Source organism: Pristis pectinata, chromosome 15 (genome assembly GCF_009764475.1).
Source record: "Pristis pectinata isolate sPriPec2 chromosome 15, sPriPec2.1.pri, whole genome shotgun sequence".
NCBI lineage: Eukaryota > Metazoa > Chordata > Chondrichthyes > Rhinopristiformes > Pristidae > Pristis > Pristis pectinata.
Window position 1 is genome coordinate 15,259,278 of NC_067419.1, and position 17,325 is coordinate 15,276,602.

Below are 17,325 nucleotides of genomic sequence, written 5' to 3' on the forward strand. Positions count from 1 at the left end.
TCACTTGCCTGGCCTGTACAACTGCACCACCAATTTTCAACTGGTAGTGAGACTCCAACTGGTGTGTGGTTTCAGTGGGTGACAAAATGTATCGGTGTAATCAATAGCTTATGCGAAATAAAGATGAAACAACTTACTTGCATCAGTAAATTCATGATTTCATTAACTTTTGAAATAAGCGAGAGTCAAATGAAAAAAGTCAATGGGTCCCTTTAAGTGTACTTCCAGTTGATTGGCTAGAAGCCGGCGTTATGTCACACGGGATAGGCTGTTGTGGGGTGTGTCTTTAAACCAGCTTTCTCCTCCACCGAGACTTCAGTGCAGTTGAAAACATGTTATCGCGCTTCTCTTGACCTGTGCTCTGTTCACTGCAACGTTCAAGCTTTTGGGAGTTCCCCTCCTCGTTTAAGCCTGTTTTCGTTGTGCGAAATGTTTAATCTGGAAGGGGGCTGGAACATTTCTTTCGCCGGTTGTGGGTTCCTCGGTGTTTACCACATCGGGGTGGCGAGCTGTATCCAGGAACAGGCTCCTTACCTGATCCGGGATGCCAACAAGATTTACGGGGCGTCCGCCGGAGCGCTCACAGCCGCCGCGGTAGTTTGCGGGGCGCCGCTAGGTGAGTGGCTGAAAGGGGGTAGAAAATTGGGAGTTGTGGGAACATTTGGGCGACTAACCCGGGGCAGAAAAAAACCCAGTATTGTACGAAGGGCAGGCACTAATGAAATAAAGTGACGACTAGTTGGCTGTGTTGTATTTATGCAACGCATACAGTTGGATGGTCTGCCTCCCTACTTGCATTTGTGAAGAGTAAAATGTGTTCTGTTTCTATGCCTAGAGAGTACGAAACTGTCTCAAGGGGCACTTCGCTTATTTGACTAATTTTTTTTTAAAAGTTCAGCATCTTGCAGTTTTACAAAATACTTATACTCCGCGTCCTTTGGGTTAGTGTTGCGATGTTAAGGATTCCACTTCCAAGAGATTTTGAGAGATTGGTTAAACTTGATCCGCTGACCCAACAATCCCGGGTTATGACCCGGGAGATGGATGTGTTCGGTTAGTGAACGTGTGTGCTTTTTGCGTGTATCGTGCAGGGACGGCTTATCACGGCCACGTAATTTTATTGACCGGTTGGGTTCGAAATGATAAACCCGAGTCACTCGTTATCAGCTGACCGTGGATTGAAAGTTCACTGGTTACACGAGGAAATTAGCAACTGACCTCGGGGTGGGGGGGACGGGACGATTGCAAATAGTGAGCTGGGAGCTCACTCTTCCGTCTAAGGTCGTTTTCAACAGGTTACGTTACCCAGTCATATGGAATGCCAATAGGTGGTCTTACTTTAGTTTCAGCTAACGACTGTGATGAGCTGTAACTCTTTCGCAGATCGGACGGTCGGCGCTGGGTATGAGCGCTCCTGTCTTATTGGTAGTGAGTGGTGGAGTGACTTGGAGGGGCGGGTCTGGGAACGGGTTACTGCCGGTCACTAACCTCCAGTGTCGGAGGATGCTGCCCAAAATACGCACAGCTACTTAAGAGAAAGGCTTAACTTTTCAATTGCATTCCTCGCCTTTAAAGTGATTTCACATATTTTGATAGCGATATTTTCCCTTTCGTAATTGGAGATAACTGGTGGTTGGGGTTAGTTATCAATTCGGAGAATTTTGCTAACATTTTCAAACTGCGGTGTCACTAGCAGCTGAATCAAGTCATCCTCGCTGTCAATTTAAGGGATTTCGAACCTGAATCTTGATATCGCCATAATTTAAAAATCCCTGCACCGGGATTGAAAATATAGTATTTCTCTAGTATTACTGCTTCACTGCGAAGTCTCTTCAAAGATGCCCATTTTGAAGAAGTTTTCTTCTTATTTCTCTGGTATAATTGCGAGACTCATCACTCCTGTGCAGTGTCCTAAGCATACGATGGCCTTTTGTCTATCATCATTCCACCACCTAGGATTGAGTTTTAAATGAACAATCCTTGGTTCCTGAAACTGAGTCGCCCACATCCACCCCCGAATCTGCTTGGGGCCTGAGCAGAGTTTAGGAGGTCAGCTGGGTTGATTGGGAGACGGGGGCACTGGTGTTGGTTTCTGTGTCCGAGGATAGGGAGGGGACGAGCAAAGAATCTCTCCCCCGCCCCCCGCCGCCCTGATTTCGAGCCTGAGCCTAAATTAGCCACCCAGTGTTTTCTACCTGGAAGAGAAACATAAAAGGAGAGTCAGCAAAAAGATTTAGAGTGGGAACTGTCAGTGAGAGGGACTTAGTGACTTCTGAAGGTATCGAGAAATGAAGGCAACTGCTTGATTTGTTTTTAACAAGAGCTGAAAAAAAGCATCCTTTTTTTTACCCTTCTGCAGAAATGATTTGTTTGGGAGAGTTCTTGATGAGAATTTTGGATCATGAGAAACTCTCATATTAAACAGCATCAGTAATAAAGGTTGTGAATTCAGAACAACTCGTTCTTCACCCAGAACTTCTAGGAAGAACTAAAGTGAAGTTTGTATGGGCATTGAAGAGAAATTCGTGCATAAACGTTGTTGTTCCATTGTCTATACACAGTTAATCAAGGATTTTGTTTCGTAACACAGTTAACGCTATTCCCCGGAGCACAGGAGATTGAAGGATCTTGTAGAGGTATACAAAATTATGAGGGGTATAGATAAGGTGAATGCATGTAGGCTTTTTTCCCTAAGGTTGGGTGAGACTATCTAGAGGACATGGGTTTGGGGTGAACTGTGAAATGTATAAGGGGAATCTGAGGGAAAACTTCTTCACTCAGAGGGTGGTGTGAACTGCCAGTGGAAGTGGTAGATGCAGGTTCAATTGTAAGATTTAAGAGAAGTTTGGATAGGTACATGGATGGGAGTGGTTTGGAGGGATATGGTCTGGGTGCGGGTAGGTGGGACTAGGTAGAAGATCTGGTCGGCATGGACTAGATGGGCCGAAGGTCCTGTTTCTGTGCTGTAGTACCCCGACTCTAGTACAAGTGTGCCCAAGGAATGAGCTTTATCGCATAACAAACCATATTATTGGTTGTCTTAAAGATTTTTAAAGTTAAAATAGAGCCCTTTGTCCCATAAAAGAATCTCAAAACAATCCAAGACTTCAGTCAGTCCCATTATAAGATGAAAGTAAATGTTTCTTCAGGATCTCTCCACATTCCTATCTATTAAGCTACAGTGTGTGGTGCTGTGCTTCAGTGCCAGTAGATTGACTCACTTTTGGCTCCTGCAGAACCTGGCACTACTTGATGCTGACACTTGGTATAGTTCCTAAACTAGTTGACAAAACATTTTCGTGAAGAACAGAAAATGAATAATTTGGGGTAAATGCATTTTTGAAATGTACTAGTAAAAATACAGCATCTTTTAAGATCTTGGCAGAAATCACTTTCTGCTTTTTCCTGACATTGCTACAAGACTAAAACTAATACATTTAACTTGTGATAAGAAACATAAAATTATTAGGTCCCTCACTGTTTCAACTGCACACTTCGTTGGCTGCAAAGTCCACTGTGTATTGTTACTGCTTTTCTGTGACTGACCTAGAAACTTCTGCCAAGATGATTATTAATGTCTTTTCAGACAAGGCAGCATTTGTCAAGTGATTAACGGCTAACAAACCTCCCACTCTGAATTCTCCAGATAATTTAATTCTGCTTGTCTATTGGTTTTCCTAATTTCTGGATTCAAAGAAGGGGGTTGGGAGGGAAATGGCTTAAAAACTAAATACAACCACATGTTTTTCAATATGGGTGCTGTAAAAAGGACTTGTTGCACAGTCTGCTCATGAAAGATTTTGATCCTTGCTTTGGCTATCAATAATACTTCAGTTCAAACTTGCTTGCATTGGGCAGTCAGTAGCAGCAGCCCTTCAAGGTTACGTTTGCTGAATTTGCAGAAATCTGATGAATGCTACCAGTGAACATATTAAATTGTAATAATGTAGCTGACTCTCGAAGTGTATCGCGGCAGCCCTGTTATCATAAACTGATTAGGATTGTGAACATTTCGGCAGAAAGTAGTGGGTGTGCTGAGGCGGGTTATGGGCACCTGAGCATGTTCACAGTGAGCTTCCATGTGTGCGGTGTAACTACATTCGATGCCTCCCTGCATCTTCTTCCTGTGGTTCTTTTGCCAAACTCCTTTGATTACCCCACCTCTGCCACTGAGCAACCTCTGTGCCCTATGAAGCCCTCAAGTCATTTGTATTTCACTTTTAAATTGTATTATATCATATACATGTTTCTAACTTGACATAATGGAAGATGTTTAAAACTTTTTATATAATTACTTTTTTTGTTGACTCTTGAAAATTCTTCCCAGCTTTGATGGCATCATTAGATGTCGGGGTAAGTTTTTTTTTATTCAGAGTGGTGAGTGAGTGGAATGGGCTGCCGGCAATGGTGGTGGAGGCGGATACAATAGGGTCTTTTAAGAGACTTGGATAGGTACATGGAGCTGAGAAAAATAGAGGGCTACGGGTAAGCCTAGTATCCCTAGGGTAGGGACATGTTTGGCACAGCTTTGTGGGCCGAAGGGCCTGAATTGTGCTGTAGTTTTTCTATGTTTCTATTACTTAATAGTGTGTGAGATCGATCATGTTGCAAAAGGGGATGTTACCATCACCAAGGTTGAAGTTGGCCACAAAGACCTAGTGGAGTTAACAGCATGGGTCTCTGCTTCATTACTGACTGTAAAATATAGACCTGTCTTACCGCAGCCCTAGGGATTGCTGAGATTTATCTGTATACCAGACTTGTCCAACTGGCAATAGAGCATATCTTCTTTGAGTGAGGAAATATCTTTATCTTGATCCTTTAAGACCAACCCCTTATTCTGAGACACCAAACACAATTCTAGTCTCCCAACTGAAAACAAATCCTCCCAGGCTCAACCCTGTCAGCTCCTTTTTTGTTTTAAAAAATGATTTTTGGTAATATTTGATAAGACACTGCAAATAATTAGAAAAATGACTAGGGGCATGAAAGAAACTTGCTTTAAACACCGTCGTTGTGATCAGGAATGCACTGCCTGAAAAGATGGTTTCTACAGCAAACGTTGAAAAAGAAATAGCAAATTATTTCTATTTGCTATTCCTTTTGCTGTACCTATTTGCTATTCCACTGTTCCTTTGGAGAAGAATCTGACAATGGGGAGTACAATGGAACAATACAGCAGTGGAACTAATTGGATAACTGTCAAGAACAGGCATGGAGGTGTTAGACAGAATACCCCCACCCCTTGTGTATTTGATGACCAGTAGTTAATTGATATGTTTTCTGATAAATTTCTTCCAAGATAAATGTTGTGCCGATGTTATGGAAGTGGCTAAAGAAGCCAGAAAAAGAAACCTAGGACCCCTACACCCATCCTTCAACCTGGTGAAAATAATAAGGAATGGACTCTTCAAGAATCTTCCAGAAGATGCACATCAGTTAGCCACAGGCAGGCTCTGTATTTCTCTTACTCGAGTATCTGATGGTGAGAATGTGCTGTTGTCAGACTTCAACTCCAAGGAAGAACTCATCCAGGTAAGGCAAGGAACTGCCTGGCTTTTTTGTTAGAAATATCAGGTAGGATGTATCTTGAGGACTGGATATGTCCAAATGGTCAACTTGATGCATGTGACCAAATGAAAAGGAATTTCCTTTTCACTCTTTCTTCCCATCTCCAAAACCCATCCATTTCTGCTGCCAATATGGTATTCTGTAGCACAGCTGATGTCAGCTGTTTTAAACACACAACAGTTTACTATCATGTCTCTTGTCCCATTCAATACTTGGATCTGTTTATTCTCCTCAGGCTCTGATCTGCAGTGCATTTGTTCCAATTTACTGTGGACTCATTCCACCATCTTTTCGAGGAGTGGTAAGTTTTTAAGGCCAGCTTTTGTGACTTTTCAATCATAAAATAAATGCTTTTTAATTTAAATCTGAAAAGGATAGTCAAAGTTGATGGGGAAAGATACAAGGCTGCATGTAGCTAAATTGGGGAAAAGTTTAAACTTCTGCTGGAACCTTTAGTGAATTCATATTTTAAAAACATTTGGTTTCATTGAATAACCCACTCATGAGCTTCTGATCTTCTACAACTAAATAAATGTCTTGTTTCTAATTATCCCAAATCAAGACATTACTGTCTCAAACTATCTTTGTTAATTAACCTAAAGCCATAAACTCTAGAAGATGCTATCATGTGGTTGAAATCTTCATTAATACATGGAGACCTGGAAAGACTTCTGCCTCAAATCATTAATTGTACTGTGGAACAAGTGCTACCCAACAAGATGGGAAGAATTGAATACCAAGAAATTAATATGACATTGTACAAACTTCCTCAAACATTAGACTCTGAGAAAGTGTCACACTTCTTTATTAACCATTGATTTTTTTTTAGTATAAATCTTGTATTTGGAAAAAGAGCACCTGGAGAAGGCTATTTTAGAGCCTTGGACATCTTGTACATTTTAAATTCCCACTGGCTATTACTTTCCACTCAAAACCAGCCATTGCTCATTAAGTGTTAATGCCTTGTGGCTTTAAAATGTTCTAGAGTATCCAGTTTAGAATTGGAAATTGATCCCAATAATGAAATATTGCAAGCCAGGAGCATTATGAAATAATCACCAGCTGAGTTGATGAGGAAATATTAAGGCAGAGAAGTGAAAAGCTGAGTTTGCAAAGGAGAAAAGGGAATGGAGGGTTTTAGTGAGGAGATGCCAGGGTTTAAACCTTTATCCCCTGTGGGTTAGAATCGGGATGAACAAGGTGCCAGGATTGGGGAGGTACAAGTATGTAGAAAATTTGAAGTAAGTTAGGAGTGAGATGAGGGAAGTTTCTTTAAGAAGAGGGTTGAACATCTTTGGAATTCTCTGCCTCACTTGATCGTTGAGTAGTTTCAAGGTTTGATATTGGGAAATGAAGGAGATTTGGTGACTGGGCGAAGCACTAGAATTTGCCCTGATTCTTAATGGTGGGGCAGGCTTGAAGGGCCTTGGGCATACTCCTGCTTCTACTTGGCCAACAACAAGATCTTTATCTTTTCTATGTATTGATTAATGCTATTTTTAATGGTGAAATGTAAATTGCAGTCTATATGAATAAGAAAGTAAAGGTCAAACCACAGTGTTATATTTGGGAGGTTCTCTCTGTGCAGTCCAAGGTAAAAGAGAATTAATCCTGGATTTAGTCTGAATAAAATAGAGGTGATGAAGATAAGAGAAACTGTGAACTGCTGCCGGTCATCAAAATGTTGACCCCATGCACACTGAACTCTGCAATATTTTTATTCTTCATGTCATGGATCCTTCCGCTGGTGAGCACAATGGTAATGGTTAACTTGATGAATGTTAACAGTGGGATAGGCAATCAGACAGATGCCCAGGGCTGCAACGTGATTGCTCCTGTTGTGGCCCCCACAATACCAATAAGGTCCATGTGTAGAATGTTATCCCAATTACTTGATTTAATCGCTTGGGAATTTGCTTCAAAGGCAAAGCTTGGATTTCTCTGAAACTGGAAACTACTTTAAAATTCTGCTCTGTATTTAATATTGACCCCTTATTGCTATCTTTTGTTTGTTAGCGTTATGTAGATGGAGGGATCAGCAACAACCTGCCTCAATATGAATTGAAGAATACAATAACTGTGTCTCCATTCTCTGGAGAAAGTGATATCTGTCCTCGAGATAACACCAGCAACTTCCACGAACTGCGAGTCACCAACACCAGCATCCAGTTCAGCTTGGGAAACCTGTACCGACTGACTCAAGCACTTTTCCCTCCTGAACCAAAGGTAACAGAGCCATCAGCTTATAACTGAAGCTATGATTGAAATTTACACTATTGGTAATTCCATGGGGAAAAAATAAATTCCATAGTTTTTTTTTGTGGATGTGAATGCTCGCCTGTTTTGTGAACAAGCTCTCAAAGAAAAGCTGGACTTCAACCTTTCTGGATTTATCTATATTTTTTATGTTACAGAAAAATCCCCTTTATTATGTATTAGCATATTTAACTGCTGTTAAGTCTACTTTTTCTTGTGGTGTTCACTTCCGATACCCAAAACCTTACTATTTTATTTTGATTGTTTCAGTAGAGAGTGGGACCTGAAGCTTTTGTATTGGACCCAAATGAAACACTTGTGACATTTCAAGTTTTGTCACAGTTGACCCCTTGTGGCCCCAGTCTTTTGCAGCTCAGTTGGTCTGAGGAGGGGAGGGAGGGAAGCACTGCTTGCAGATGCTACTTGTGAACATGGAACACTACAGAATTTTTTCTATTAACAAGTGTTCTTGTACCTTGCCCAGCAGAATAAGTTTAAAAATTGGAGCTTGCCATTTCTTGCTGGAAAGTACTTCAGATGATTGTTATTTAATTGTCCATTTCCTTGTTGCCACTGGGTGGGTGAGAAGATTTAAATGGATCTTGATATTTTGAGCTTAATCTTAACTAAGGCCACTATCAACATATTTTTGTACCCTGGCCATTACATGGCTTTGGTCTGAAGTCTGTCCACAAAGGTGACATAGCTTGTGTTCATCAGTGGATCATGGGCAAATGCGTAGCTAAAATATCAGAATTTGACACTGCAGCAAATAATGTTCTCTTTTGCATTCTTTCATTTACTTATCCCCCAGTTATTTTGTATATCCGTCAAGCTAATTTCATAACACATTTTATTTTAAAATTCAAGACAAAAGGCCAATTAACACTTCAGGTGTAGGTTCTTCAGTTTGTAATTAATTTCCCGTTATTAGGAATTCTGGTGCTCTAAATGTGTACTGTTTTCTTAATTCCTTTTGACTTTTATATTCTGTGGTAGATGTACTTGCAGATGAAATGATGACCAGGGTGGGAGAATCTTCTGTTAAGAGATGTGGTGGATAGTTTAAACAAGCAGCTAAGTGATTGTTGTTTCTGATTCTTGTTATTGTTATGGTCTGCTACATTATATTATACATTTGCTTAATGGAATGAGTAGCATGTCTATATAGATTTGCAAACTTCTTGCCTTTCCTGGACAGTCCATCTCAATTTTAAACTTGATGTAACCAATTTTCAGGTGCTTGGAGAAATGTGTCATCAGGGTTATAGAGATGCACTCAGATTCCTCAGAAGAAATAGTAAGTCTCAAATCAGGATATTGATTGTATACAGCTAAGAGTAGCTTGCCTTTTCCTTGTTGGCATCATTTCATCATATCTGCATTCAGAATTGTGCTGGACTGGGGTTTGGAAATTTTGTCTATCATCTTTAACTCTTCTACAGTCACCATGAATTGAAAATTTGATGTAAAATGAGTAATTGCATAAGTTCTAAATGTTTGTAATAGTTTTTTTTTATTAAGTGATGCCAAACTTTGCACCACAAATGGCCCCTGAATTTCAAGTCTTCCCCAATGCAAAGTGAAATGATTTTCTGCAGAAGGCACTCCATCTCTGGTTTGTCCCTTCAGTGGCTGCAGCCCTTGAGCAGCAGAGGGTGCAAGCAGCCCTGACCATAGGCCTTGAACAGTTCTGGGCTGTCTTTGCACTCCACCTTTACAGCATGAGCTGTAAAAGTCTGGGCAATCTGGCAAATGTGCAACAGTAAGGTACTGGCAGAGTGGCAATGAACATACATTCAGCACTGTTCCAAAAGGCTAAATCACACTTTGGTATCATTATCAAATTCCTTGAAGAGGCATTTGAAAGATCAGAGAAGGATAATGCAATAGGCATCATGTTCTTGTGACGCACTTTGAAGGTGTAATATTCTTGTCCTGTAACCTGAAGTTCCATATCATCTTTATAGGATTTCAGGTTACAGTGTGTAATAGACAACTCCAAAGTGTGTCACAAGCATTATCAAACAAAATCTGACAGATCTGAATTCCAGATTCAGATTAAACAAGTTTTTCTTGTCTAACCCTGTACTTTTTGTGTTTATTGTAACTCCCAAATTTGTGTTTTTCTGTGAGCTCTACAATGTAGTTGAAAGTGAAACACTTGTCTTGCTACCCTCTCATGTGATCGTATACTTTCTTGTTTGCTTCTTAGATCTGCACAAAATTCCAATCCTTCTAGATCATTTGACCTCTGTAGCATCAGTGACAGTGGTAGACACACTCTCCGAGAATTGGGACTCGTGTAACAGTGGGATCCCGTTATCATTAGAGAAGGCAGTGATGGCTGTAGACAAATCTTCAACAGTATATTCCAAATCTAACAACAAGGCACTGCAGATAAAGCATTGGTCAACGGCGCTGGATGAGAGAATAATAGAAAATCTACCTCCAAGAATTTGTAATGGTATTGTGAAAAGAGCATTTTTTTTAAATTAAAAAAATTCTGTAACTAATTATGGATAGTGGTGCAGTGCATGGATTACTGGATAAGGAATGCTGAGAGATCAATTTGGAGAATTTAAGCCCCTATTCAAGAAAGGAGGGAAAGAGAAAGCAGGAAGCTATAGATCAATCAGTCTTGTGTCATTGTGGGAAGATATTGGAATCTTTATTATTAAGCAATATTGAGACATTTTAAAAATGATCGAACAATTTGTGGAGTCAGTGAAATTTGTGAAAGGTAATTTGTGTTTGAGTTCTTGGAGTGTAACAAGCGTTGTGGATAAAAATAAACCAATAGATGTAGTGTACTTGGATTTCCAAAAGACCTTTAAGGTACCACAAGGTTACTGCACTATGTAAGCTCTTGTGGTATTGTGGATAATATGTTGGCATGGGTAGAGAATTGGCTAACTAACAGAAAATAGAGAATTGGGATAAATAGATAAATTTCATGTTGGCAAACTAACTATTGGGGTGCCACAGTATCATGACTGGATCTTCAACTGATAACAATCTATTTAATTATTTAAATGAAGGGTCTGAGTGTGTAATAGTCTATTTTTTTTCTGATGATATAAAGTTGTGTGGAGGGTGCAAAGAGATGGCAAAGGTGTGTAGATATGTTAAGTAAGTGGATAATAATTCTCCATGTGGAGAATAAAGAGACAATGATGTTGTCCATTTCATTGAGAAGAACAGGAAAAATAGAATATACGAGAGGCAGCAGCATGGCACTGTGCAGAGGGGTCTGGGTGTCCTTGGACTTAAAACACAATGTTTGCATGCAGGTGTAGCAAATAGGAAGGTGAATGGAATGTTAGCCTTAATTGCAAGAGCAATGGAATATAGAAGTAGGGAATCCTTGCTACAACTATATGTAGTATTAGTGAGATTATGACTGGAGTATAATTGCATGTTTTTTATTTCCTTGATTTATATACGTGCATTGGAGATTCAGAATGTTTACTAAATTGATTCCTGGGATTAAGGGTTTGTCCTGTAGGGGAAAAATTGAGCATGCTGGTCTGTGAAGATGAGAAGAACAAGAGGTGATCTCTTTGAAATAAAAATGAATTGAGGAAGTTTGACATAGTAGACTTTGAAATGGCGTTTCTGCTTGGGTTAGTCTATGACGAGGGGCATAGTTGCAGAATTAAGAAAATGGAGGAATTTCTTCTGAGGATAAGGAATCTATGGAATTCTCCACCCTAGAGAGCTGTGGATGCTGAGTCATTGAATATGGACAAGGTTAAGACAGGACAATTACTGGGAAAATAAGTGGAGTTGAGGTTTATTGGGAATGGGCAAAAAAAGGGAGTTGAAGTCCAGATCAGATCAGCATTGATCCTACTGAATAACAGATATACTCCTGTTCTCTGTGCAGCATTGTATGAAGCTTGTAAAGAGAAACGTGGCCTCTATGCACAGCTTAGTAAGCTCTTCCTGGTTAGAATGGCATCCTATGCAATGCTACCTTACACACTACCATTGGAGTCTGCCTATTCTTTTGGCTGTAGGTATGTATTCTGAACAACTTAATTCTACTGACTTTACAGTGAGATGGATTAATTTTCACAATGATTTGAGAGCTGCAGAATCTTTGTTTACTGTGTAGTTGACGTGACTGAAAATGTTTGTTTCTTTTTCTCCTTATTTCTTTTTTTTCCCCCTGTGGAACAACCCCCATCTCTGTAGGTTCTGCACTTTCGAGCATGCAGATTTGTTGATGTTCCATCACGTTATTCACATGTACAAATAAATTGTGGACTTGTTCCTCCCTGAAGGAGTGAGATAATGCATACCTCTGAAAGACTAGAGGGATAAAGGTGAACTAAGTGAAACTCTTTAGAGTTGATGTGAATGCTGGAGACATGTATTTTTTTTTTCTTTGGGATCCTGTTCCTCCAGTACAGTAACATTTTTGATGTGATTTACTGTATTCATTGACTATTTTGGGAACCAAATAACTTGTAACATTAGAGATGCACAAGAGACTGCAGATGCTGGAATCTGGAGGAACTCAGCGGGTCAAGCAGCATCTGTGGGTGGAAAGGAATTGTCCATGATTCGGATTGAGGCCCTACATTTGTAATATGCTGAAATCCAAGATTACCCCAACCCATTCCTCATCTTGTTTCCACAAGAAAAATGGCAGCAATCCATTTTTTTTTGCTTTGTTCATGGAATGTGGGTGGTGCTGGCATTCACAATACATTCCTAGTTCCCCTTCAAATGGAGGAGATAGTTTAGAGTCAACCACATAGTTGAGTCTGGAATCTGAGTAAGGGTGGCACATTTCCTTGCCTGAAGAGTAGTCACCAGTTAGGTTGGGTTTTTTCCCATTTGGGTTTCTTGATCATTGCTGTTGCTCATTTATTCTGTACTTATTAAGTGCTTGAAATTCAATTCACTTCTTATAGTGGACTTCAGACTTCTCGCTGAGTATCGAATGGCATTTGATACTAATCCAGTAATTATCCAGAATGCCAATTAACCAATCATACCAGTTAACTTGTTCACACCCAGAAACAACCATGCAATCACAGTAGAAAACAGTTTACAACTGGAACAGAAAAATATAAATGTTCACATGGTATAACAGGTTAGGCAAGTGCTTAAACATTTTTTGCTTTTCGTTAAATGAGAAAGATTAGAACTTGTTTTTAGGAGTGAGGAGGCTATTCAGCCTGGTTCTTCCTTTATTATCTCCATTCAATCCCATACTTGACTCTTTTTCTATAACCATAATAAATACCTTGCAACCTGGTCAAGGTCTTTATTCTAAACATGTGGTGCACAGAATTAGATGAAATATTCCAACTTAAGCCCAGACAGTCGTTTAAAAACTGGGTATAGCTGTCCTGCTTTTGTACTCTGCCTCTCATTTTAAAGTCAAGCATCCCTTTTGATTTTTATTATTGTGAATCTACTTAAACAAAATGAATCTAGCAGATTCAGAAAGCAGGGCTTTCTTTTTTTTGTTGTTGCTAAGAATGTGGAACAAATGGGAATTATACTGTAGAGTTACTGGACTGATTGTCACTTTGCACCAGCATTAGTCTGGAGAGGTGGAATTGCCTGTTCAGAGTTGTAATTGATGTGTGGGTTTTAGGCAAATGCAAAATTAATTGCTGAAGATGATGAAATATTGCTGTTATGTTTTTCTGTTTTTAATAATGGTCTTTAAAATGTGTAGATTGCTGGAGTGGCTTCCTGATGTCCCAGAAGATGTTTGTTGGATGCGTGAACAATTGGGCATTATTGGTGGTGTAATTTATCATCGAGCAACAAAACAGTTTGGACTTCAGCGTCACTGTAGGTATGCACTTATTTTTATTTAAAAAGCTTAACTTGTTTTCCTTTGTAAGTGTGTTTTCAAATGATTGGCAATAAACCTCCAAGGTGCTAGTAAACCCTCTGTGGATTTGACTCAAGCACAGCAATATTTTTCTCTAATGAACAATGTAGTAAAGAGAAACTTTTCCAGAACTCCAGCTATTTGACTCAAAAAGCCTTTGGCATTTTACCGTCATTAGACCTTCAAACGGCAGCAGTTTCTGCAGTACGCATATTCATAGTAAAGCATTGAAAGTTGTCAGTGATTCCCTACAACTTTATATGTGCTGTTTTACAGTCATCTCCAGAAGTTGGTGAATTAATTAGATTATTCTTGCTGTAAAATGCCCTTAAAGTGTACTTTGTTGTACAAGGTGTAAGTGAGGTTGTAAAGTGTAATAAGTGTACTTTTTTTTAAGTGTAGTTCATGGCAAACAGAATCTGAACTGAACACCCCAATGGGTATGCCAAGTTTATGAATCAGAAATTGGTTGGTTGCTCTTAGTAAGCCTACTACAATAATTGCCTAATGCTTGGCCTTAAATTATTTAACATGGGATACTGAATTTCCACGTGTTATGTGCACATCACAGCTCTATAATTTGCATCTGCCAATGTAGTGCCTCAGTTATTACTTCCAATAATATCCTGCTTTGATTGCAAAGTTAGATGAATCTTGATGCAAGACAACAGTATTTTCTGGTGACCAGGTTCTAAACCAGTTGATAACTGAAATAAAAATTGCTGAAAACACTGAGCAGATTGGGCAGCATTTGTGAAAAGAGAAACAGGGTTAACATTTTGCTTGAAGACCCTTCATTAGAACTCTGAGAAAGACAGAGGAAAAGTTAGTTTTAAGTTGCAAACAGGGTGAGGGAGGGCTGGGTCAACCCTGCTTCATCAGAGATATTCCCTTTGTCCTTTCAGAGTTGATAACCATAAAGAAAGCACATTAAAGTTATAGACAAGGGACACTGGTCGATTTCATCACAGGCTGCTAAATCTGCTGACCATAGAAATGGTCATGTTTTGTTGAATATATTGAGGGAATAACTAATTGTGCCAAATTATAGCTGGACCAAAAGATCTCTCGGGAAATGAGAGAACGTTTGACTTTGACATTGATAGTTGAGAAAGCAATTGAAAGTATCTTTTAACATTGAAAAATAACATTTAAAGATAAACATGAGGGGGAAATCAAATGGGCTGGATAGTGCTTGTCCCATACTGTGTATTAAATTTGCCACTCCTCGCAGCTACACTAGGCTCTGGGTGACCAGGGTGCTTCCTGAGGCCCTGCTCATGGACTGTTCAGATGGCCATCTGACAGCTTATGGCGTCAAAGCCTTTTATCAACTGTCTATAATGGTCTGCAATGATCAGAGACATTTTAAAAATGCTTGAAATAGTTTAAATATTTATTTTAATTTGGTTAGAAACATGTGTAAATCAATAGAAACACAAATTTTAATTAAAATGAAGTAGACAACTTGGCTTCACTTGATTTTTTTATCAAAGTCAGTTGCCCTATTCAAATCAATGGGGCCACACTGGATATGCTGCTAGTGCAAATCTGTGTTGAGTCCAGGGGTGAAGAGGTCAGGTACTCCAGCATCCAATCTCCAGTGTATTCCTTCTGTGGTGCAGCATGCAGGCTTGCAAGTTGGGAGGGTGCTGACCAATAAAGAGGACCTTGCTGGAAGTTGCCTTTTAAGCCACAGACTAAGGAGTCCATTGGGAATTTAAAGTTGAGAGATCACCTTTTTTCCCCAATCTACCAGAGTTCTTGGGAGATGGTAGTCGCAAGACATTTTAATTCTCCTAGAACACAGATGTTTGCTTGATAATTAGCTGCTAGATGTCAGCCCAGGGGTCCTCATGACCTTTAATTAAAAGAGATACTTGCGTGGTTGTTTACGCTACTGTGATTGACAGGCTTATTTTTGAGAAACGTGGAAACGGAATGTGATTTTTTTTTTTGTGTTTAGCCTGTTCTCTATTTTAAGTAATTTGATTCTCCCTTCAGTTTACAATAACCAAGTTATGCAGATTCTTACTGTGGAGTGATGCACAAACACTGTCATGTCTTAAGAACTGGATTTACCCCCATTATCTTTCTCCCTCCAGAAAAATAAGACCAATTCCATTGTACATGATACCCCAGTGTGAAATCATGACTTCAGGGAAAAGTAATTTACCACAAGATATTGGACTGTAGCTCATGGGTTTTGGAAAATCCCAAAGGTGAAAGATGGTTTTCTCCCCTTTGGCTTATTGGAGTTGGGTCCTTCTGCTTTATTTGTATTCCATAATTTATTTGAACACTGGATTCTCGCAGGAAAAAGAATACAAGAAATGTATTTTGTTATAATTGAGGTAATTGCAGGTCGTCAATCCTAACCTGGAGTGAGCTGAATTTACTGTAATGTATATTTTCTTTACAGTGCTCAAACAAGTGTTCCTCTGAGAAAATGCAGTAGTCTTCCATCACACACAAACCAATACCAAGCCTACCTCACCTCTCATGTCTCATCTGTGGACCTTAACTCATGGCATTCTGAGTTCCCCAGTTCTCCAGAAAAAACATTACAAGAGTCTGCTGTTTTACCAGAGCAGAGTCTGGTGACTTCTGACAGCAACATGCATTTCTTCACCAGCTCGGATAATTCACCAAATGTTAATGGTGTCTAGTTTGGGCTTCAGGATGAATGCTGCAAAGCTGCTCCATGGACCAATGAAATGAAAAGCTGTACAAGTGCCGCCTTTTACACAGTGGCGAGATCTTTACTCATCCATAGGAAACCTAGATCATCTGCTCTTAAATTAATAACATTAAAGCCACTTGTAAACATGATTACGTAGCTCACTTTTCCCATTAATGAACTGACTTGTGGATCTTAATGCACAGGCTGCCTATTATGCCAGGCAGATTTGTGTTTGAATCCAATGAAGTGAAATCCAGTGAAGTGAAATTAGTTTCCATCACATCATTGATCAGCACCAAACTATTTATGGTTTATCAACCTGGATTGGTATTTACCATTTTTAAAAAGTATTTGTACTTTGATGTCTTCTAAATTATTTATGTATTGTAGAATCTTCTGGAAATTACATTTTAATGTTGATCCAACATGTTCAAGGGAGAGAGAAAACATGACTGACACTCCCATGCATTCCTATCATTTTAATTTGTCTGTAAATCCAATTTGTATTTGTTAATTAAAAATCTTCTATAAAGACAAATATGGTGTTTGGTCTGTTATTATGAATAGTCACTGCATTGAATTGTATTTGAATCACTTTGACCTTTCTCCTAGATGTAAGAAATTAATAGCAATAAGTTGTCTTTATTGATTGTTTTGCCTACTGGGTTGTTTGCATATTGACTTTGGCAGTTCCACTAATTATTAATGTCCAATATTCCATTTCAGAAGAGAGAACCTTTCCAGCAACCTTTCATGCCACTAAAACAATATTTTTTCTGCCTACCTTAGTTTATTACTCAACAGCATAAATGTTTTTGATCCAGAGCTTGAATAAATGCTTTAATACTGAGTAAGACCCAAAACTTTTCCAAAGTAAAGTTCATTATTCACTGTAAATAATACCTTGTGGGGTTTTGTATTAGAAAAACATGTTCCTCTGATCCCAGGTTGT

General features: G+C 39.3%; 1 protein-coding gene across 3 annotated transcripts; it reads left to right on the plus strand.

Annotated features, from left to right (window-relative positions):
- The first annotated feature begins 290 nt into the window (after positions 1–290).
- pnpla3 (patatin-like phospholipase domain containing 3) lies at positions 291–16,888 on the plus strand. 3 transcript variants are annotated; one of them, XR_007957538.1, is made up of 9 exons: positions 291–616; positions 5,303–5,535; positions 5,807–5,872; positions 7,588–7,797; positions 9,067–9,127; positions 10,043–10,294; positions 11,717–11,849; positions 12,028–12,158; positions 13,529–13,651. XR_007957538.1 is itself a non-coding variant. In XM_052030783.1 (9 exons), the coding sequence occupies exons 1-9, from the start codon at positions 430–432 to the stop codon at positions 16,357–16,359; spliced, it is 1,512 nt and encodes a 503-aa protein (XP_051886743.1). In that variant the 5' UTR covers positions 291–429; the 3' UTR covers positions 16,360–16,888. The 3 variants fall into 3 exon arrangements, 2 of the variants coding, with proteins under 2 accessions (XP_051886743.1, XP_051886744.1); XM_052030783.1 differs by lacking the exon at positions 12,028–12,158 and adding an exon at positions 16,113–16,888; XM_052030784.1 differs by lacking the exons at positions 5,807–5,872; positions 12,028–12,158 and adding an exon at positions 16,113–16,888.
- The last annotated feature ends 437 nt before the right edge of the window (positions 16,889–17,325 follow it).

Excerpts from the sequence above, each read along its gene's own strand:
- pnpla3 (XM_052030783.1), top strand. The coding sequence starts at position 430 with ATGTTTAATCTGGAAGGGGGCTGGAACATTTCTTTCGCCGGTTGTGGG. Across the intron at positions 5,536-5,806 it reads CCAAGGAAGAACTCATCCAG|GCTCTGATCTGCAGTGCATT; the intron begins GTAAGGCAAGGA and ends TATTCTCCTCAG. Across the intron at positions 11,850-13,528 it reads GCCTATTCTTTTGGCTGTAG|ATTGCTGGAGTGGCTTCCTG; the intron begins GTATGTATTCTG and ends TAAAATGTGTAG.